This window comes from Ovis canadensis, chromosome 1 (genome assembly GCF_042477335.2).
Source record: "Ovis canadensis isolate MfBH-ARS-UI-01 breed Bighorn chromosome 1, ARS-UI_OviCan_v2, whole genome shotgun sequence".
NCBI classification, from domain to species: Eukaryota; Metazoa; Chordata; class Mammalia; order Artiodactyla; family Bovidae; genus Ovis; species Ovis canadensis.
The window spans coordinates 260,417,989-260,441,958 of NC_091245.1; the positions used below are offsets into that span (position 1 = coordinate 260,417,989).

Genomic DNA, 23,970 nt, shown 5'->3' on the forward strand with positions numbered 1-23,970 from the left:
GTGCTGGGGAAGAATCTTGAGAGACAGCAAGGAGATCAAACAGATCAATCTTAAAGGAAATCAACCCTGAATATTCATCAGAAGGACTGATGCTGAAGCTGAAGCTCCAATACTTTGGCCACCTGATGCAAAGAGCCAGCTCATTGGAAAAGACTCTGATGCTGGGAAAGATTGAAGGCAGGAGGTGAAGGGGATGACAGTGGGTGAGATGGTTGGATGATGTCACTGATTCAATGGACATGAGTTTGAGCAAACTCTGGGAGATAGTGAAGGGCAGGGAAGCCTGGCATGCTGCAGCCCATGGAGTCTCAAAGAGTCAGACACGACTGAGTGACTGGACAACAACAAAAAAACGTTGCTTGTAAGAGTCCTCATTGACTTGAGGCATTTCAATTATGCAGTTTCAGATTATTAGAGTAGTTTTTGTAGAAAAGGGCACCCAACCATTCCTTGTTGTTGTCTTTTCATGACTGTGGTCTTGAACATCTTCTACTGCAGGTTTCCTGGAAGATGGGGAATTTAGTAACATAAACCAGACTGCAGGGAGTGGTGACTTAAATGTCCCCAAAGAAAGTCTGATTCCCTCTAGCTCAGAATGCAAATCATTTTCAAAAGTCATCATTGTTGTTAACTTGCCGCCCTGGGGATCACTCAAGCCTCTAGCAACTTGGACTATGAGGGCTGAATTTCAGCTCTGCCATTGAGGGGCCAGAGTGAACCATGCAGCAGCACTGGATCCTAACAAGCCTTTGGAGGCTACTTAACTGCCTGAAATTCAGAAGACCAGGGTTTGATCCCTGGGTTGGGAAGATCCCCTAGAGAAAAGAGTGGTTACCCACTCTAGTGATCTTGCCTGGAGAATTCCATGGACTGAGGAGCCTGGTGGGTCACAAAGAGTCAGACGCAACTGAGCAGCTAACACTTGATTTTACATCAAAACCTTGCTATGTTTGATAGGTAGAGTCACTTAAAATTTTAAGTATCAATAAATCAAAATGTCCAAAGAAGTTATGAAGATCATAAAATGATTTATTGAGAATAGTTGAATGCACTCTGTTAAATAAGGATAGAGATTTTACAAACTATTAATTTTTATAATACATGAAATAACTACAAAATATATGAAGTAGGAAGCTTAATAATTCCAGTCCTACCTCCTGGAGGAACTGATTTGATATTAACCCAAATAACCTTCATTTCTCTCCTAATGCTGCTTTCTATTCTCCCTCTTTCCTTTTTGTGACCCAGTACTGACATGAACAGAAACTGTCTAGGATCATTAAACCAAGCTGTTGCAAAAGCTGGTCTGTTTATTCAGTATTTGGCTGAAGAATAGAAGGCTGGCTATTCAGTAAAAGTTTTGATTCCATTTCTGTCAAGCCAGCAAATAACAGCAACACTCTAGCTTTGCTGATAAAAGGAACAAAGAAAATAAACCAATACATTTTGGTGACATTTCTATTGCAAAAAGGGGAGGTATTTTCTCCCTTTTCCATCCTTTTCTGGCATTAGGAAGTATTAAGACCTAGAACATGGTTCGTGTCTGAGTAGATGCTTATAAACAAAATCCTTAAAAATAAATAATTTTTCTTCTCCCAGCTCTTCAGTTCCAACTCTGTCCTGCTCCAGACTCTTTTCTCTTCCATTCCCACTGTGTTCCACATTGTTATCTGCTCAATACAATTACTTTCTTTATAAGCTAGCCTATTCAGAGAAGATGTTTACTGCTTTGTTACCTTCCTGCTGCATAAGCAGGGTTCTGATTTAGTTCAGAGCTGCCAGGGCTGAGAAAAGGCTTTCCGTAACTTATAGTGCCCTCTCATAATATATTCTGCCATTTTCTTGCTTATGTTTTGCAGAGGTATCAATGCTGCATATTTTCACAAGCCCAGTTTTCTACAGGAAAAGGAGTTTGTGTCCTCTGATGGTTTTCTGGCTGGGGGAACTTATGCCTGTGTTCTGGCCAGTGGAGCTGGATCTCATCTCTCTGAAAGGCAGTGCAGTGTCAAGTAGTAGGTTTTGGGTTGTCTATGGATGTTTTTCCCTTTCATAAGCTGAGAATGTAGCCAGATCTTGCAGTTCTTTGTCTTTGAGCCCTTTGCATTGCAGCAGGAAGCAGCGGATATGAGGCAAGAAATGACAACTCCTTCTAAGACTTTTGTTTGTGATAGTCTTGGCTTAGTGAGAATTATGTAGAAAGTGGGAATGAGAGGGGTAAGTGCTTGAATTTTAGTAGGTGAAATTTGTGGGATTCAAGGAGAAAGAAATACTCCTGAGACAATGAGATGGGGTGGGTTATTAGTGGGGTTTCTGTCCCACTAGGTACATTCTGGGACCTTAAGTAGTACCTGAGGAAGTAAAGAACCCTACCAATGAATGAGATTGAATTTCCCATGATAGGAGGCTCAGTACAAAATAAAGTTGTTTAGAATAAATTTCAGGCTTAGTACAATGGTACCATTTATAAAAGTGCTTGCTTGGGCAATGATCAATGCATAGCATAAAATGAGAAAAAAAATTATATATAGAACATGAGAACTAGAAGTGACTTCTATGTTCATTTAGTTTAGACTCTTCAGTTTTAGATTATGAAACCAATGTTTAAGATATTTAAAAGAACTTGTTCCAAGTTGATGGCCTAAAGCCAGTGCAGAGCTGAGAAAGTGGGTTATCATCCTACTGTGCATTTTCCTTTCAATCTCATCATTTGAGAAATTCAGATATATTTGTAGCAATTAAAATTAAAATACATTATTATTTCATCATAACCATGAGTAGCCCTTATCAAAATAAAATCTCTTACTTTTGAAATGAAATAAGGACATCAGAACTACAAATAATATCTAGCTGTAATAGTGGAGGTAAAAAAAAAAAAAGAACCATGGCTATGGGAATGTTCTAGTTTTTTCCCATTATACAAATTGTGAGGAAAATGATGAGCTACATTATCAAGAGCTAAAGTAGTTGCTATTATAGTTTCTGAGAATGAAACACCTAAAGCATCTTCACTGTAGATGTGAGTGTGTAAGTGTATGAATAGGCAGACACACACAGAGAAATCTGTCAGTTATCAAACACTGTGGGGTTTTCTTTCCAGGAGTGTGCAAACCTACTTAAGAGTTAAAGAAGAAATTTTTGTATACCTTCTGATTGAGTCTTATTTTTCAAGAATCCTCCTGAAAAAGTGAAAGTGAAAGTCACTCATTCGCGTCCAGCTCTTTGCAATCCCACGGACTATACAGTCCATAGAATTCTCCAGGCCAGAATACTGGAGTGGGTAGCCTTTCCCTTCTCCAGGGGATCTTCCCAACCCAGGGATCAAACCCAGGTCTCCTGCATTGCAGGCAGATTCTTTACCAGCTGAGCCACAAGGGAAGCCCAAGAACACTGGAGTGGGTAGCCTGTCCCTTCTCCAGTGGATCTTCCTTTGGCCCAGGAATCAAACCGCAGTCTCTTGCATTACCGGTGGATTCTTAACCAACTGAGTTATCAGGGAAGCCCTATATAATACTATTTCTAGTCTAATTTTTCCCATTATCAAATCTTTAATCTGTGTCTTTGTCATTCCTTGTAATTTTTTGCTCTTTGGAGGCAAAATGCTGATTGAGTTTCACTTCTTATTTTCCTCTGGACATTGGTGCCAGAGAACACAATTATCTGTTGCAGAATTTCCTTCTAGCTGAATGAGAAGCCTATACCAGGATGAGTACAACAATGAGAAGACCTAAGTAATCTGGGTGTTCATTCATCAATGCATCAGTGTCTGTCCCTGGGTTGCTGTGAATTCAGACCCTTCTCTAGGCAAATTCAAAGGGCAGCACAATGCCCACAAGGTGGAAGACTGTCCTTTGAATGCTGCATCACAGGGTTTGGCCTGGCATGTCTGCCCTTATTCAGCCATCTGTTCATAGGTTTCCATAAGAGTCTCTCTGCCAGCAGGGCCCATGGCGGATGAGGATAAACAGCAGCACTATCAGGACACCAGACACCAGGCAAAAGATGATGGCAAGGATGATCCTTAGAACTGTGAGAAAATAGGAAGAACATTAGCGTAAAATAAAGGATTGGGAAAACATTAAGATCATAAAATTAATGTATCAGGAAAACAGGAAGAGTACACATCAGTGTTGGTTTCTGCCTTCATTTAAAATGTCAGTGAAATTTCTAAAGCAGCCATGAAACAGTATATTTCATACAGCATAGTAAGATGAAAAAAGCACCAGACTAAGAGCCAGGAAATGACCTATGTTCCAGTTCCAGTATGACCTTTGACATTTGGGCCTCAGTTCTGGTGGGCTACAGTCCATGGAGTCACAAAGAGTCGGACACAACTGAGTGACTGAGCACACACATATTCTTCCATGATAAAGTGAGGGTAATTGACTCTGAAGTATTTCCAAAGTTCTTCAGCAATAACTTCATGCATTTTTTGCGCATTTTTCTACAGTTAAAATTAGTTGTTCATGGTGTCAGGGTCAAAGGCATTCTGAATACTCAACTGTGATCATTAATTGGGCCTAAAAGAAACAGAATATCAACTTTCGGACTCTGAATTTGATTTTCAGTAATTATCTTTTAAAGAGGAAACCTTGAGCACATACTGAGTATGGTAAGCATTTTTAGGATAACTAAATCACTGCAGATGGTGATTGCAGCCATGAAGTTAAAAGACGCTTACTCCTTGGAAGGAAAGTTATGACCAATCTAGACAGCATATTCAAAAGCAGAGACATTACTTTGTTAACAAAGGTCCATCTAGTCAAGGCTATGGTTTTTCCAGTGGTCATGTATGGATGTGAGAGTTGGACCATTAAGAAAGCTGAGCCCTAAAGAATTGATGCTTTTGAATGGTGGTGTTGGAGAAGACTCTTGAGAGTCCCTTGGACTGCAAGAAGATCCAACCAGTCCATCCTAAAGGAAATCAGTCCTGGGTGTTCATTGGAAGGACTGATGTTGAAGCTGAAACTCCAATCCTTTGGCCACCTAATGCAAAGAGCTGACTCATTTGAAAAGACTCTGGTACTGGGGGGAAGATTGAGGGCAGGAGGAGAAGGGAGCAATAGAGGGTGAGATGGTTGGATGGCATCACCGACTCAATGGACATGAGTTTGAGTAGGCTCTGGGAGTTGATGATGGACAGAGAGGCCTGGCGTGCTGCAGTTTATAAGGTTGCAAAGAGTTGGACATGACTGAGCGATTGAACTGAACTGATGCTATTGTTATTTTGTATGCTTATTTACACATGCCCCTTTGATAGCTGACCAGTCATAAAGCAGATATACGTAGTTTTTTTTTTTTTTTCATGAGATGCTATTCATTATTTCATCTGGAAAGCTATCTTCTCAGCCAACAATACCCTAGTCCATGATAGTATATATATATTATAAAAATCACCTTGCACCATCTCCAAATGTATATCTGATTTTCACTGTAAAAGTATGAGATTGCTTGTTGGCTTAGGTAATAGGAGAACAAACATCTCTCATATCCTAGTAGTCCTGTCCACAGAACACTAGTGCTCCATGGAACACGGCTGAAAATCTCTCCTTTAACCTAACCCTATCATTGCAGAGATGAAGGAAATGAGAAGCAGAGAGATTAAGGTAAGCAGTAATTGCATTTGGGTTGAAATGCATGGCGTCTTATCAGTCTTATGGGTTTAAAACCATCTATTCATTAATTCTCTAAAAAGCAGAGACATAACTTTGCTGACCCGACAATGTGTTCATCTAGTCAAAGCTCTGATTTTTCCTGTAGTCATGTACGGATGTGAGAGTTGGACCACCAGAGAATTGATGCTTTTGAAGTGTGGTGTTGGAGAAGACTCTTGAGAGTCCCTTGGACTGCAAGGAAATCCAGCCAGTCAATCCTAAAGGAAATCAGTCCTGAATATTTGTTGGAGGGACTGATGCTGAAGCTGAAACTCCAATCCTTTGGCCACCTGATGCGAAGAGCTGACTCATTTGAAAAGACCCTGATGCTGGGAAAGACTGAAGGCGGGAGGAGAAGGGGACGACAGAGAATGAGATGGTTGGATGGCATCACCAGCTCGACAGACAGGAGTTTGAGCTAGTTCTGGGAGTTGGTGATGGACAGGGAGGCCTGGTGTGCTACAGTCATGGGGTCGTGAAGAGTCAGACACGACTAACAGAGTGAACTGACTGACTGATTCACTATCGACTTCCAAATTTTAATCTTCCCCAAATTCAAGGTTTATATATCCAACTGTGTATTCAACACATTAACTGGGACATCTAATAGTCATTTCAGTCTCAACAAGTCCAAACCTGAACTGCTAGTCCCCATACTCCCCATGATCTCCCTCACTAAGTGTGTTGTTCCCACAGCCCTCCCCACCTCAGTTGATGAAAATTTCCTACTTCTAAAGTCTCAGTCCCCAAATCTTGGAGTCTCCTTTGACTCCTCCCTTTCTCTCACATCCTATACTGAATATGGCAGGAAATCCTGTTGTCCTATCAACAACTATGTCTGCAAACCAGTGATCTCTCCCTTTCTCAGCCACCATTCTGTTTTGAACCACCAACATTTTTGTGGGATAAGTACCTCCAACTTCTTCCTAGCTTCTATCCTTTCTCACCCACAATCTGTTTCTAACACAGAAGCCAAATGGCTTCAAGTCAAATCATGCCACTCCACTACTTACAGTCTGCAAAGAACGCTTATCTCACTCAGAATAAAAGTCAAAATCCTGATGATAATAGTTTACAAGGCTCTGTATTAGCCTCTTGGATTTTCTCTCCTACACTCTTCCTTTACTTACTCTCTTTTGGCCACACATGCCTTTTTGTTGCTCAAACATTCCTGGCATTCTCCCCTTTACCTCCTTTGCTATAGTTTTAGCATTGCCTAGACACTCTTCTTGGAGAAGAAAATGGCACCCCACTCCAGTACTCTTGATGGAAAATTCCATGGATGGAGGAGCCTGGTGGGCTGCAGTCCATAGGGTTGCTAAGAGTCGGACATGACTGAGCAACTTGACTTTCACTTTCATGCATTGGAGAAGGAAATGGCAACCCACTCCAGTGTTCTTGCCTGGAGAATCCCAGGGATGCGGGAGCCTGGTGGGCTGCCATCTGTGGGGTTGCACAGAGTCGGACACAACTGAAGCAACTTAGCAGCAGCAGACACTCTTCTCTGGAAAAGGTCAGTTTTCATTCCAATCCCAAAGAAAGGCAATGCCAAGGAATGCTCAAACTAAAACACAATTGCAGTCATCTCACACACTAGTAAAGTGATGCTCAAAATTCTCCAAGCCAGGCTTCAGCAATACATGAACCGTGAACTTCCAGATGTTCAAGCTGGTTTTAGAAAAGGCAGAGGAACCAGAGATCAAATTGCCAACATTCACTGGATCATAGAAAAAGCAAGAGAGCTCCAGCAAAACACCTATTTCTGTTTTATTCACTATGCCAAAGCCTTTGCCTGTGTGGATCACAATAAACTATGGAAAGTTCTGAAAGAGATGGGAATACCAGACCACCTGACCTGCCTCTTGAGAAACCTGTATGCAGGTCAGGAAGCAACAGTTAGAACTGGACATAGAACAACAGACTGGTTCCAGATAGGAAAAGGAGTACATCAAGGCTGTATATTGTTACCCTGCTTATTTAACTTCTATGCAGAGTACATCATGAGAAACGCTGGGCTGGAGGAAGCACAAGCTGGAATCAAGATTGCCAGGAGAAATATCAATAACCTCAGATTTGCAGATGACACTACCCTTATGGCTGAAAGTGAAGAAGAACTAAAGAGCTTCTCGATGAAAGTAAAAGAGGAAAGTGAAAAAGTTGCCTTAAAGCTCAACATTCAGAAAACTAAGATCATGGCATCTGGTCCCATCAATTCATGGCAAATAGATGGGGAAACAGTGAAAATAGTGGCTGACTTTATTTTTCTGGGCTCCAAAATCATTGCAGATGGTGATTGCAGCCATGAAATTAAAAACGCTTACTCCTTGGAAGGAAAGTTATGACCAATCTAGACAACATATCAAAAAGCAGAGACATTTTTTGCCAACAAAGGTCCATCTAGTTAAGGCTATGGTTTTTCCAGTTGTCATGTATGGATGTGAGAGTTAGACTGTAAAGAAAACTGAGTGCCGAAGAATTGATGCTTTTGAACTGTGGTGTTGGAGAAGACTCTTGAGAGTCCCTTGGCCTGCAAGGAGATCCAACCAGTCCATCCTAAAGGAGATCAGTCCCGGGTGTTCGTTGGAAGGACTGATGTTGAATCTGAAACTCCAATCCTTTGGCCACCTGATGGGAAGAGCTGACTCATTTGAGAAGACCCTGATGTTGGGAAAGATTGAAGGCAGGAGGATAAGGGAACGATGGAGGATGAGATGGTTGGATGGCATCACCGACTCACTGGACACGAGTTTGGGTAAACTCTGGGAGTTGATGATGGACAAGGAGGCCTGGCATGCTGCTGTTCACGGGGTCTCAAGGAGTTGGACATGACTAAGTGACTGAACCGAACTGAAGACACTCTTCTCACAAATTCCTGTACCAGGTAAATCCATCACTTTCCTTGCTCAGATCTTATATTCTCAATGAAGACTTTCTGTTTAAAAATGCAACCTATATGCCTTCTCCCCACACCCATCCCCACTTGTCACTTGTGATCCTCACCTTCCAAAGTACTTATTTACTATGTTTATTATTCATTATCCATCTCTCTTTCCTTCTAACAGAATGTATGAACCTTTGTCTTTTTTGTTCATGAATGTATCCCAAACACTTAGAACAGTATCTGTCACATAGCAGGAGCTCAATAAACATTTTTTTAATTAATTTTTTTTATACCTATGGCTGACTCATGTTGAGGTTTGACAGAAAACAATAAAATTCTATAAAGCAATTATCCTTCAATAAAAATAAATTAATCAATTAATATTTATTAAAGGAATTAATGATCTAGAACTTATATATCTTCTCAACTCTTATTTCAGTATTTTTTCTCACGGTGTCAGAATGCCTCTTAGTATCATAAGAAAGTGAATATTAATCAAATTAAGTCTTGGTGGACCAGTGCCATTAGCACTGCAGATGGAGTTAAAGTTGGAAGAAACTAAACAGAATTAAAGAAGAAAGGAAAGGACTAGATGAAAATGAGGGAAGAAGGCAGAGGCTACAACTCTTTAAAATTAATGTCCATGACTCACTTTCTGTATTTGGAAATTTATTTTCAATTTTTTTGGCCATGTTGTCATATACTTTCCCAGTCTTTCCCCTTCCTTTGTTCCTTCCTAGATATGCAGTGAGTACACACCAAACGCCAGGCCAGCTGTGTGTCGGGTTCTGGGGTTCCAACATCCTTGCTCTTGAGGAGCTCAATATCTAATGAGAGAACTAGATAATCATGAGATTGTGTAGTAGTAAAACAGAGGTGTAAAGACAATGCCATTTGAACAGAGAGAAAGTTGAGATTATCACAAAGTGTTCTACTTGGAAGAGATAGAATTTGGAAAGTCTTCTGAGAAAATGATAAGATTTGACTTGGACTTTGAGGTAAACAGAATTTTGTCATGAGACATAATGAACTGCATGAGAGTGTCTTTGGGAAATAGTGGTTGCATGTGACTGGAATCTAGGTTGTGGTGAGTTGAGGCCAGATATGTAGGTTGAGGCTCAGGTTTTACTAGTTCTAGTTTGTCATGAGGCAAATGGAAATTATCAGCAATTATTACACATTGAAGTGACATTGCCTAATTTGTCCTTTAAAAAAAAAGAAAAACTGGAAAAAGGAAGATGGTTGAAATATTCTCAGCCTGATAGCTATTAAAATGCCTTTGATAAGATACTGAGCATTGGATACAGCACTGGAAGTGTGGCCCTGACAATGCAGATGAGGGAATTCAAGAGATACTTCTAAAGAAGAATTGACAGACTCTGTGATGGACTAAATATACTGGTAAAGTGGACATTGTGGTCTAGGTCATCCCATGAGTTCTAGGTTGGATAAATAAGATAATTAGGCTGCAAAGTGAGACAGAAAGCACACTGGAAAGGATCCATTTGGAGTAGAGGAGATAATAAAATTTGTTTCAAATGTAGGATTGAGGTGGATTACTATCCTGGTAGAGATGATCAGTAGGCAACTGGAAAACAAACAAAAAAAAGGTCTAAAAGTCTATATATAGATATGATAATAAGGACGGTAGAAGAAGATAGAGTCTTCAGTAACTCTGGTTCATGGTGAAAGAGGAAAGAGTAAAGAGGAAAGAGGAAACCAGGGACAGATCCCTGAATACCGTCGTTTTGGGGGTTGGTGGAAGTTACCAATCCAGTAGAAACTCAACAAAAAGTCTGAGAACAAAGAGAAGACTAAGGAGAGGTTTTTTCTCTCTCTTGCTTTCCTTCTCTCTCATGTTTATTTTTTAAAGTATACATTCCCTTGTACTGTAAAGGATTTTGTGAGTTTGACAGAGTAATGTTCTAGAATCTGAGAAAAGACAGTGGTTACTTATATCTTCCTGCGAAGAGGTCTAGTGCCGGTAACGACTGACAATATGTCCTACTAAATGGGGACACATGAAAGCTGCTGAAGGCAGTGTGAATTGGTACTTAGTTCAGTTCAGTTTAGACACTCAGTCCTGTCCGACTCTTTGCCACCCCATGAATTGCCGCATGCCAGGCCTCCCTGTCCATCATCAACTGCCAGAGTTTACCCAAATTCATGTCCATTGAGTTGGTGATGCCATCCAGCCACCTCATCCTCTGTTATCCCCTTCTCCTCCTGCCCCCAATCCCTCCCAGCATCAGGGTCTTTTCCAGTGAGTCAACTCTCCGCATGAGGTGGCCAGCCAAAATATTGGAGTTTCAGCTTCAGCGTCAGTCCTTCCAATGAACACCCAGGACTGATCTTTTGAGAACTATTCTGGCAGTGTGTATCAAAAACTTCCTGGTGCCATAAATCCCCAAGTCCTGTCTACTCTACTTCTTTTCTGCCTTTGAATATTTTTGCTTTTCTCGTTCACATGTACTATTTTTTTTTTGTGGGGGTGGGGGGAGTATTATTTCAACAGCCTCCCAACTGTTCTTCTCTCAGAACCACTTTTCTTAAATCTGCTTTCCCCACTGGAACCAAAGAGATTTGTCTAAAGCAAGAGTCACATCATCTGTCTTCTGGATAAAACACTTTAATGACCAGAGTTAGTTAACTTGACCTACAAGACACTTAATACCTGCTTCTCCAGCATGTGAAGATTGAAAAGATTGTACTCTCACCAGACACACTTTTTCAATTCCTAAAATGCTCCTAATCCTAACCTTCTTGGCCTTTATACATTTCCCCTGTTCATCTATAACATTCTCTTTTCTCCTCCTCTCCACTTATTTGGTTAATTCCTTGTTTCCTTCAGATTTTTGTTTAAACATCTCTCCCTTGGAAAAGATTTCTCTGATAACTTAGACTTCAGATAATTGCCTCTGCTATATGTTTTTATAGTTACTTGTGTGTTCTTCATTACAGTACTCACCATGCTTAATTGTTCGAGATTGTTGAATTCTCCTGTCTCTTTGTCCTCCTTGCCTGCCTCCCCACATCTATGTCAAAGTTTACAAGACACATAGGGAAAAATTCTCTGGTCTTGTTGTTGTTTCCTTAGCAAACTTACTGACGGCTACCTAGGCACATATCAAGTACATAATAGGTACTGAATAAACATCTATTGTTTGCTTAATGTTCATAAACTTTGACCCATCAATGCTATTTTGGGGTATTTGTCCAAAGAGAATAGTTCACTAGAGAGTGTGCAAGGAAAGGGAAGAGATATAGTAGAAATATGATGTTGGAGAGTGCTTTAGGCTTGAACCCTACTACTCATGGCATATTCTTTTCTGAGGTTTGAATTTTTAGCCTGTAAAATGGAGATATGTGATTCTGATAGGGAATTTTCAAAAAGAGGCCACTGAATTAGGCATGAGTTCATTCAGTTCAGTAACTCAGTTGTGTCCAACTTGCAACCCCATGGATTGCAGCCCGCCAGACTTCCTTGTCCATTACCAACTCCCGAAGCTTGCTCAAACTAATGTCCATCAAGTCAGTGATGCCATCCAACCATCTCATTCTCTGTCGTCCCCTTCTCCTGCTGCCTTCAATCTTTCCCAACATCAGGGTCTTTTACAAGGAGTCAGTTCTTCACATCAGGTGGCCAAAGTATTGGAGTTTCAGCTTCAGCATCAGTACTTCCAAGGAAAGCCCAGAACTGATCTCCTTTAGGATGGACTGGCTGGATCTCCTTGCAGTCCAAGGGACTCTCAAGAATCTTCTCCAACACCATAGTTTAAAAGCATCAATTCTTTGGCACTCAGCTTTCTTAATGGTCCAACTCTCACATCCATACATGACTACTGGAAAAACCATAGCTTTGACTAGACGGACATTTTTTGGCAAAGTAATGTCTCTGCTCTTTGATATGCTGTCTAGGTTGGTCATAGCTTTTCTTCCAAGGAGCAAGCATCTTTTAATTTCATGGCTGCACTCACCATCTGCAGTGATTTTGGAGCCCAAGAAAATAAAGTCTCTCACTGTTTCCATTGTTTCCCCGTCTATTTGCCATGAAGTGATGGGACCAGACACCATGATTTTAGTTGTTTGAATGCTGAATTTTAAGCCTTCTTTTTCACTTCCCTCTTTCACTTTCATCAAGAAGATCTTTAGTTCTCTGCTTTCTGCCATACGGGTGGTGTCATCTGTGTATCTGAGGTTATTGATATTTCTCCTGGCAATCTTGATTCCAGCTTCATCCAACCCAGCATTTTGCATGATGTACTCTGCTTGTAAGTTAAATAAGCAGGGTGACAATATACAGCCTTGACGTACTCCTTTTCCTATTTGGAACCAGTCTGTTGTTCCATGTCCAGTTCTAACTGTTGCTTTTTGACCTGCATACAGATTTCTCAGGAGGCAGGTCATGTGGTCTGGTATTCCCATCTCTTGAAGAATTTTCCACAGCTTGTTGTGATCCACAGTCAAAGGCTTTGGCGTAGTCAATAAAGTGAAAGTAAATGTTTTTCTGGAATTCTCTTGCTTTTTCTCTGATCCAACAGATGTTAGCAATTTGATCTCTGGTTCCTCTGCCTTTTCTTTTCTGCTTGAACATCTGGAAGTTCTTGATTCACATACTGTTGAAGCTGGGCTTGGAGAATTTTGAGCATTACTCTGCTAGCATGTGAGATGAGTGCAGTTGTGTGGTAGTTTGAACATTCTTTGACATTATCTTTGTTTGGGATTGGATTGAAAACTGACCTTTTCCAGTCCTATGGCCACTGCTGAGTTTTCCAAATTGGCTGGCATATTGAGTCCAACACTTTCACAGCATCATCTTTTAGGACTTGAAATAACTCAGCCAGAATTCCATCACCTCCACTAGCTTTGTTTGTAGTGATTCTTCCTAAGGCCCACTTGACTTCACATTCCAGAATGTCTGGCTCTAGATGAGTGATAAAACCTTCATGTTATCTAGGTCATTAAGATCTGTTTTGTATAGTTCTTCTGTGTATTCTTGCCACCTCTTCTTAATATTTCTGCTTCTGCTAGTTCCATATAGTTTCTGTCCTTTATTGTGCCCATCTTTGCATTTAGTGTTCCCTTGGAACACTAATTTTCTTGAAAAGATCTCTAGTCTTTCTCATTCTTTTGTTTTCCTTTAATTCTTTTCATTGACCACTGAAGAAGGCTTTCTTATCTCTCCTTGCTAGTCTTTGGAATTCTGCATTCAGATAGGTATTTCTTTCCTTTTCTCCTTTGCCTTTAGCTTCTCTTCTTTTCTCAGCTATTTGTAAGGGCTCCTCAGACAACCATTTTTCCTGTTTGCATTACTTTTTCTTGAGGATGGCCTTGATCACTGTCTCCTGTACAATGTCACAAATCTATGTTCATATTTCTTCAGGTACTCTATCAGATATAATTCCTTGAATCTATTTGTAATTTCCTCTGTATAATTATAAGGAATTTGATTTAGGTCATATCTGAATGTCTAGTGTTTTCCCTGCTTTCTTCAATTTAAGTCTGAATTTTGCAATAAGGAGTTTATGATCTGAACCACAGTCATGAATTAGGCATGAATGACTTTCAACAAAGAAATGAAGGAAGACTAATAGAATTTTACAAAATAGTTCAGGAGTGAGAGGGAGTGAAGGAAATAGAGTTATAGGTGGAAATTACTAGTTTGAGAAAATTGGGATTGAAGAGCGTGATATGGAGCAGGTCCTTGATGGTCCTCTTGATAGAAAAAGGGACAGAGCCGGAGCAGAGGAAGAAAATGAAGCTAAGAGTTTCATGGAGGTCCAAGGGGACTGTAGGAGTGAGATGATATATTTGAGGAGAGGAGTTAGGTTGCTCAAGGAGGAACATGTTTTCCTGAAGGACAGTACAAAAGGCAGGTTAAAGCTACTGAGATATTTTGAGGCAGTGACAGGAGAACATAAGAGAGTTTTCAGTGGTTTATTTTGTTATTTTTATGACATCTCATGAGAATTAGAGAAGCAGAGATGGAATTAGAAGTTTGATAAAATCAATAAGACCTTCCTGTAGAAAATAGGAAAAGAGTCCAGTAAGGATGAATACATTTATCATGTAACATTGACAGATACAGCTGAGGTTAGACTAGAAATATCAACGTTCATAGTTTGAAATGGTGGCAGTTGGTTTCATTCAGCTCCATTCAGCAAATCAGAATGCAGAAACTGTGTGGTTGGTTTGACCTAGGCGTGTGTATTGGTGAGGTGGGCAGGGTATGGGTAAGGCCATTTTTATGACTGTCAGAATTGCCTAGATTGAGGACAGGAGTGGAGTGATGAGTGAGCTGGGATTTACCAATGCACGTTCCCAATGTCATTAATAAATGATAAGACATGTCTTAAGAAACTGATGATGATGACAAGGATGAGAAAAAGGTATGGTGACCACACAGTCTCATCTCTGGGGGAGGAGGGGTGCTGGAAGGCATATCATTGAACAAGGACTCTAAATAGCACTGGGGAAACAGGAGAATGTTCCAGCATAGGTGACTGTGCTGGAAACAGAGGCTAAAGACACAGACAAGTGGTATAAATATATGAATATATAGTCAATGAGTGGGTCTTTACAGTGCAGTTACATTCAAGGCTCATTCATAGCTTCTCTCCCCTTTTTACTGAACAACTGATATCCAGACTATTGACATCTAGGCCCAGACATACGGTAATCGGGCTAGGTATGGAAGGTGGAACATTTATTCAATTAGCAAATGTTGATCAAAGGCACCAGGTTCTAAACATTGCTTACTGACTGAAGGTTCAAGGAGGATTAAGGTAGGCCCCTGCCTGCAAGAAACTCATGACTGAATCTTGGAGATGTGTCTATGTGCTACAGATTCTCAACTTGACAAAGCTTATGAGGGGAAACTAAAACTTTCTACCAGTAAATCTCTTTCTTATCAGATAACTGGAGTTGGAGGTTGAGGTGGGGTTGGGAGAGTGCTAGGAAGGAGAGCCCAAGTGTATTAGTAAGATTTTGGAATTAAGCATTTTCAAAAAATTTTTTATTATTTTCAAGTAACATAATATGGAACTTAGACTTACTATGAGTTTCCCAGAAAAGGCTCTGATTAATCTAGTTGATATGACAATGAAGTTAATTGGGTCTACTAGCACTAGTGAAAACACTACTCATAGGAATAAATAGAATTTCATAGATGGAAATACTCTAAGGAGCAGGCTTGTCAGGCATTCTGTATACACAATATATGTCCTATTGATGGTTTTGTACTGCTTCCTCTACTGGCTTTATCAGGGCACTCTTAATGTCTTTGAATTTAGCTTTAAAAAAATGATAAGAATTTAGTAGTTAGGGTTATTTATCAAATTTATCTAGGTATCCTGCACTTTTATTTGCTAAATTTGAAGGTCCTTGTAAAGAGTCATTCAACTCCTACAACCTTCCAAGTGGGCACCCACCCCAAAGGACACTTTCAGTCTCAGAGATTTCCCAACATTGAACACTATCTTCCTGAAATGTTCACCTGCTGCCCCTCACATCACTCTTTGAGACCATATAGAACAAACTGAATCCTTTTTCCTTAAAGCAGTTCAAATATTGAATTCACTTTGTTGGAGACCACCTCATGCTACAAACTTTTAATGAGTTAAAAGCAGTGGTGTTCTGCTAAACTGGATTTAAAAAAAAAAAACAAAAAAACAAAACTCCAAATTGTGGTAAACATTGACTTCTGTGGTGGAAATACTCCCACATGACACCATGATCAATTTCAAATAGCCAGAGTGAAGTCACTGAACTCAAAGTGGGAAAGTGAGACATATAACTTTCCACTCTTGAGATCTGTGTGAGCTAACTCCAGCACACCAATCCCTACATTTTCTCTTTATTAACATGTTTTGCTGCTTAACTCTGTTTCACTCTACTTGGATATGGGTTTGCTGATGTTTGTGTTTTAAGGAAAAGAATTCTACAGATGTACTGTAGGTAGATTTGATAAGAAGAGGTGACAGACAGTTGTGGAAAATGAAGACAGATAATCTGATGACTCCCAGGGTACTAGGTATTGCTGCCAGTCAAGATAGAAAGAGTAGGTTCAGGGAAGAAAGGTAACTAACTTATATATTCATGGGCAAATATTTATTGAGAGTCCCTTGGACTGTAAGGAGATCCAACCAGTCCATTCTGAAGGAGATCAGCCCTGGGATTCCTTTGGAAGGAATGGTGCTAAAGCTGAAACTCCAGTACTTTGGCCACCTCATGCGAAGAGTTGACTCATTGGAAAAGACTCTGATGCTGGGAGAGATCGGGGGCAGGAGGAGAAGGGGATAACAGAAGATGAGATGGCTGGATGACATCCCTGACTCGATGGACGTGAGTCTGAGTGAACTCTGGGAGTTGGTGATGGACAGGGAGGCCTGGCGTGTTGCGATTCATGGGTCGCAAACAGTCAGACACAACTGAGCAACTGAACTGAACTGAACTGAACCACATCAGTAGAAGAAACCTCGATCCAAACTGATTCCATATGTTCTCAGCCTTTGTAGGGAGCCCTCCTTGGCACTCCTTTCAGCCTCTTTCCCTCCAAATCTAGGTCCAAATCTATCCCTCCATAGCAACTCTTAGAGTCGTTAGGCATAACATTTGCTGTTCTGTATAATAAGCATTTCTCTGCTTCTCTACTACAATGTAAATTTTCCCAGGTTGTTTCCTTAGACAGTTCCATCTTAAATAGATGAAGCAGAGCCACCCATCAGTTTAGGCTTTATCTGAAATAGCAAAGTCCAAACTAAATACACTTTCAATTTAGAACATTAATTTAAACCAGCCAAGTCATTTTACTTTATATTAATATTTTACTCCTCATTACATTACAATTAAACCATAAAACAAAAATAGAGCCTCTAAAATCTGTTCCTCAGGAATTTTATTCTAAGTAAAAACACACACACTTTTTAAAGACACCATTTTAAAAGTAATGCTTTTGAATTTCCTAAAATGACTTTACTCATTATTTTACATTTGGCTTACATGTGTGAATGAGAAAGGATATTTGAATGATGGCCCCAAGGCCAAATATTTACTTGGAAAAGAAATAATACAAATAAACACATCATTTGACGTCTTGTGTCAGTCAATCATCCCATGACCAACTAGGAGAGGGAATGGCTTTAACTCTAGACTGTGGCATCCAGTTGAAACCATCTCTAGAACCTGTTTCATCTTTATTTGTGCTGGTAAAGTAGCATGGTGTTTTCTAGATGTGTTGCATCTGAGCACTGCAAATCTTCAGGACTCTAAAGAGTGTTATTTGAATATGATTTCTTCTTTTATAGTAAGTGGTTTCTGCAGGACCTGAGAGTTTGCTCAGGTTTTCTGAAGATACCAGAATTAAAGCCTTACATATTCCTCTTATCCTCAGAACAAATATTACACCTATACTTTCAACATTCCAGTAAGTTTCCCCCGACCCAACCCCACCCCCGGGAGGTATGCAGAACATTCTTACATTTCTAACTTTGTTCCAGTTTTGAAGTAGGTGATAGATGGGCCCCTGTGTCTGGAGCCACGTTAGGCATTACTGACAAAATGGAGGCATGGCCCCAACTCCGTCTCTTTGTCCTGCAGGCACAGACACAGGATGAAGGAGTTAGGCCTTGTGTTTCTGCCTTGTTTTTTCCTCTCCTCGGCTGAGTTTACTGAAAAGAATATTAAGGTGCTTATTGTTCGTAAGAGGAGCATGAGAAGGCACAAAGCCTTCTGTAGCTGTGCTCAGAGAATAATTCATAAAGTTAATCATTGACATTTGTTCAAGGACTTTTGCAAAAGAGTGTTCTAGGGTGAGCACGTAGGCCGCAGCTTGAGGCCATGGATGGGATTGCTATCTGAAGCCTATTTGTGAGGAAAGTGTTTATGGCAAAGGAGTTTGTTGAATTTAGGTCTTCAGTTCAGTCACTCAGTCGTGTCCGACTCTTTGCGACCCCATAAGTAGCAGCACTCCAGGCCTCCCTGTCCATCACCAACTCCCAGAGTTCACTCAGATTCACGCCCATCGAGTCCATGATGCCATCCAGCCATCTCATCCCCTGTCATTCCCTACTCCTCCTGCCCTCAATCCCTCCCAGCATCAGAGTCTTTTCCAATGAGTCAACTCTTCGCATAAGGTGGCCAAAGTACTGGAGTTTCAGGTTTAGCATCATTCCTTCCAAAGAAATCCCAGTCCAGTCCTTCAGAATGGACTGGTTGGATCTCCTTGCAGTCCAAGGGACTCTCAAGAGTCTTCTCCAACACCACAATTCAAAAACATCTATTCTTCGGCGCTCAGCCTTCTTCACAGTCCAACTCTCACATCCATACAGGACCACAGGAAAAACCATAGCCTTGACTAGAAGGAAATTTGTTGGCTTTTGAATATGCTATCTAGGTTGCTCATAGCTTTTCTTCCAAGGAGTAAGCATCTTTTAATTTCATGGCTGCTATCACCATCTGCAGTGATTTTGGAGCCCCCAAAAATAAAGTCTGACACTGTTTCCACTGTTTCCCCATCTATTTGCCATGAAGTGATGGGACCAGATGCCATGAGCTTCATTTTCTGAATGTTGAGCTTTAAGCCAACTTTTTCACTCTCCGCTTTCACTTTCATCAAGAGGCTCTTTAGCTCCTCTTCACTTTCTGCCATAAGGGTGGTGTCATCTGCATATCTGAGGTTATTGATATTTCACCTCGCAATCTTGATTCCAGCTTGTGCTTCCTCCAGCCCAGGGTTTCTCATAATGTACTCTGCATATAAGTTAAATAAGCAGGGTGACAGTATACAGCCTTGATTTACTCCTTTTCCTATTGGGAACCAGTCTGTTGTTCCATGTCCAGTTCTAACTGTTGCTTCCTAACCTGCATACAGGTTTCTCAAGACGCAGGTCAGGTTGTCTGGTATTCCCATCTCTTGAAGAATTTTCCACAGTTTATTGTGATCCACACAGTCAAAGGCTTTGGCATAGTCAATAAAGCAGAAATAGATGTTTTTCTGGAACGCTCTTGCTTTTTCCATGATTCAGAGGATGTTGGCAATTTGATCTCTGGTTCCTCTGCCTTTTCTAAAACCAGCTTGAACATCAGGAAGTTCACGGTTCATGTATTGCTGAAGCCTGGCTTGGAGAATTTTGAGCATCACTTTGCTAGCATGTGAGATGAGTGCAATTGTGCGGTAGTTTGAGCATTCTTTGGCATTGCCTTTCTTTGGGATTGGAATGAAAACTGACCTTTTCCAGTCCTGTGGCCACTGCTGAGTTTTCCAGATTTGCTGGCATATTGAGTGCAGCACTTTCACAGCATCATTTTTCAGGATTTGAAATAGCTTAACTGGAATGCCATCACCTCCACTAGCTTTGTTCATAGTGATGCTTTCTAAGGCCCACTTGACTTCACATTCCAGGATGTCTGGTTCTAGATGAGTGATCACACCATCGTGATTATCTGGGTCATGAAGATCTTTTTTGTGCAGTTCTTCCGTATAGTCTTGCCACCTCTTCTTAATGTCTTCTGCTTCTGTTAGGTCCATACCATTTCTGTCCTTTATCGAGCCCATCTTTGCATGAAATGTTCCCTTGGTATCTCTAATTTGCTTGAAGAGATCTCTAGTCTTTCCCATTCTGTTCTTTCCCTCTATTTCTTTGCATTGATCACTGAAGAAGGCTTTCTTATCTCTTCTTGCTATTCTCTGGAACTCTGCATTCAGACGCTTATATCTTTCCTTTTCTCCTTGGCTTTTTGCTTCTCTTCTTTTCACAGCTATTTGTAAGGGCTCCCCAGACAGCCATTTTGCTTTTTTGCATTTCTTTTCCATGGGGATGGTCTTGATCCCTGTCTCTTATACAATGTCACGAACCTCATTCCATAGTTCATCAGGCACTGTATCTATCAGATCTAGGCCCTTAAATCTATTTCTCACTTCCACTGTATAATCATAAGGGATTTGATTTAGGTCAAACCTGAATGGTCTAGCGGTTTTCCCTACTTTCTTCAATTTAAGTCTGAATTTGGTAATAAGGAGTTCATGATCTGAGCCACAGTCAGCTCCCCGTCTTGTTTTTGTTGACTGTATAGAGCTTCTCCATCTTTGGCTGCAAAGAATATAATCAGTCTGATTTCGGTGTTGACCATTTGGTGATGTCCATGTGTAGAGTCTTCTCTTGTGTTGTTGGAAGAGGGTGTTTGCTGTGACCAGTGCTTTTTCTTGGCAAAATGCTATTAGTCTTTGCCCTGCTTCATTGCGCATTCCAAGGTCAAATTTGCCTGTTACTCCAGGTGTTTCTTGCTTCCTACTTTTGCATTCCAATCCCCTATAATGAAAAGGACATCTTTTTTGGGTGTTAGTTCTAAAAGGTCTTCTAGGTCTTCATAGAACTGTTCAACTTCAGCTTCTTCAGCATTACTGGTCGGGGCATAGACTTGGATTACTGTGATATTGAATAGTTTGCCTTGGAGACGAACAGAGATCATTCTGTCATTTTTGAGACTGCATCCAAGTACTGCATGTCAGACTCTTTTGTTGACCATGATGGTTACTCCATTTCTTCTGAGGGATTCCTGCCCACAGTAGTAGATACAATGGTCATCTGAGTTAAATTCACCCATTCCAGTCCATTTTAGTTTACTGAAACCTAGAATGTTGACGTTCATTCTTGCCAGCTCTTGTTTGACCACTTCCAATTTGCTTTAATTCATGGACCTGACATTCCAGGTTCCTATGCAATATTGCTCTTGACAGCATCGGACCTTGCTTCTATCACCAGTCACATCCATGGCTGGGTATTGTTTTTGCTTTGGCTCCATCTCTTCATTCTTTCTGGAGTTATTTCTCCACTGATCTCCAGTAGCATATTGGGCACCTACTGACCTGGGGAGTTCCTCTTTCAGTATCCTATCATTTCGCCTTTTCATACTGTTCATGGCATTCTCAAGGCAGGAATACTGAAGTGGTTTGCCATTCCCTTCTCCAGTGGACCACATTCTGTCAGACCTCTGCACCATGACATGCCACCATGGCAAAGGAGTTTGCTGAATTTAGGCCTTAGGAATAATTAAAATAGTTAGACGCTAAAGATTTAAGGAATGTTGTAATATTAGCATATTCTACTATAGCTTATAGAGATTAGGAACTTTAGAGATATTAATAGCTAGAAGCCATTTTTAAGAAATAGTAAGCTTAGGATACTAGAGGCAAACAGGAATTAGAAAGATAAGAATTGAGCTGAGGTTTGTGGTATGCAGCCCAGACTTAAGCACGAGTTACAATGTAATCACGAATTAAAGTAAATACTATTCTGAGAGCATCATGAACCAGAAACTCTGCTTGAAGGACAACAGTGATTTATGGAGACAATAAATCTGGGTGAGGGGAAATTGAAAATGTCAAACCTCTGGCCTAATGCTTTTGTTAAAGTATAAAAAGAATCTTAAGCTTGAAATAAAGTTACGCAGTCCAAGAAAATTGAGAGGCTGCATCATTTCTTGCCGACAGCACCCATCTCTTCAGGTTGATTCCCTGGCTTTGGAGCTGGACTCCAGCACCCCTGGACTGGACAGGTGGTGTATGTCAAGTGGAATAAAATTGAAGTTTTTGTCTCACCTAAACACTCCAAGGACAAAGCTAGTGGCAGAAGCTGAGCTCTGCTAACATAAAGATATAAGATGGCCACTCCTGAGGTCAAGGGAAATTTCCATGTCAGCACATGCCCACGAAAGCTCCTTGGGGGTCAAAAAAGGAAGTTGGACAAACTATAAAAGTTTGGACATATCCTCACAGGCTTCTGCAGTGGGATCCATCTTAGCAGAAAGTTACACATGCATCTTGGGAAGAGTCCTAGGACTGGTCAGGTGTGAAAAAGAAACCCAACATAATTGGCCAAAGGTAAACAAAGACCCAGAAGATCTGTCTTATATAAGGGATTTAAGTCACCTCTTTACTGTGCTCCTCCTCATTAGAGAGGACTCCCACACTCTTTCTCTGTGGGTGTGTATTTCTGCCTAGCTTCTCACTTATATGAACTACTTCTCTGTGTGCTCTCCCATTGGTTGTGCTAATATAAACTTTGTACCTGTTTTTAAAATTTTCACCTCCTTGAAACATTCTTGCTTTCAAAGGAGGGGAAGAGCCTGGGAATTTCACCCCTGCCTCTAGTTCCTGTGGGTCTAGTGGTTAGGATTCCTGGTTTTCATCCAGGCTACCGAGGTTCAATTCCTGGGCAAAGAACTAAGATTTCTCATCAGGACTGTTCACTACTGTTTCTCCAAGATCAGTCTGAGGCTTGTTCCCTGAATTCCAATTCTTTAATCCCACGTAAATGCTTTCTGCTTGATTACTGCTTCCTCGGTTTATATAGATTGACAAGGTTTATGGCAGGTAGAGACAGGGCCCAGTGGAGAAATAGGAGTCTCCTGAAGTTGAGGTCTCTGAAACATACAATTATCACCCAAACCCTGTTTCCCTCAAAGATGGGGGTGAAGCCAGTTTATAATCTCAAAGCACCATCCATCTGGAAAAAAGAGGTTCTGCCTTCTCTGCAGAGCTCTGCATTCACCCTAATTGATAATGTCCTCAGTACCTTTATGGTTGCTTATGGCACACTCCATGGACCAGTCTTGGGAGATAATGGGGGCAACCAGCTCAACAAACTTCGTCAAAGGGCAGCTGGGGGTGCAGCCAGGTAGCGTGAGGGGATGTGGTTCATATCGCGTCTCATTCCGATAGTACATCTCTACGAAGTATTCTCTGGTGGAGAAAGGTGGAAGGAATAGAGGGAAGAACTCTGTTAGATCTGTGCTATTGACCTGCCATTGAAAGTCTTTCTACCTGGTCTGTACCATGTCAGTTGAAGGCCTAGTGGAAGAATTTATGGGAATGAGTAGATATTAGCCAGTTTAGCTGTGGGAAGAGGGATGGATTGGGGTACGTGGGCCTGATTGGGAGGGTGGAAATGGGAGAGCTGGTTTGTTAGATGACCAGGGGCATGTGAGGTGGGACCTGGGATGCTGAGTTAGAGAAGGAGCTGAGACACAATGGTTGGGGGACTTGGGGTGATTTGGTGAAACTTCAGGTAAGAAGTAGGGCACAGGTGGGATGTTGGGGTTTCTTTCTCCTATTCTGTCCCTTTCATGCTTCTGATTTGCTCTGTCCTTTTCTCCTTTTTTCTCTCTCAGTATTTCTTTCAGTCTTACCCCTGAACGAATGTACCTTCCCTGTCCTTAACCAGGCCTGAAACATTAAAATGAATAATATATATAAGAAAAACTAACAGCATGGCATCCGGCCCCATCACTTCATGGCAAATAGAAGGGGAAAAAGTGGGAGCCGTGACAGATTTTCTCTTCTTGAGCTCTAAAATCACTGTGGATGGTGACTGCTGCCATGAAATCAGAAGACGATTACTTCTTGGAAGGAAAGCTATGACAAACCTAGACAGTATATTA

General features: G+C 40.9%; 1 protein-coding gene across 1 annotated transcript in view; it reads right to left on the reverse strand.

The window, feature by feature from the left end:
* Positions 1-1,011: 1,011 nt before the first annotated feature.
* Positions 1,012-23,970, reverse strand: part of ACP3 (acid phosphatase 3) — a 59,989-nt gene continuing 37,030 nt past the window's right edge. The window contains exons 10-11 of the mRNA XM_069550523.1: positions 23,106-23,272; positions 1,012-4,024 (exon numbers count right to left, since the gene is read on the reverse strand). Coding sequence (XP_069406624.1) covers positions 3,906-4,024; positions 23,106-23,272 — 286 coding nt within the window. The 3' untranslated portion in view covers positions 1,012-3,905. The remainder of the gene's footprint in view (positions 4,025-23,105; positions 23,273-23,970) is intronic.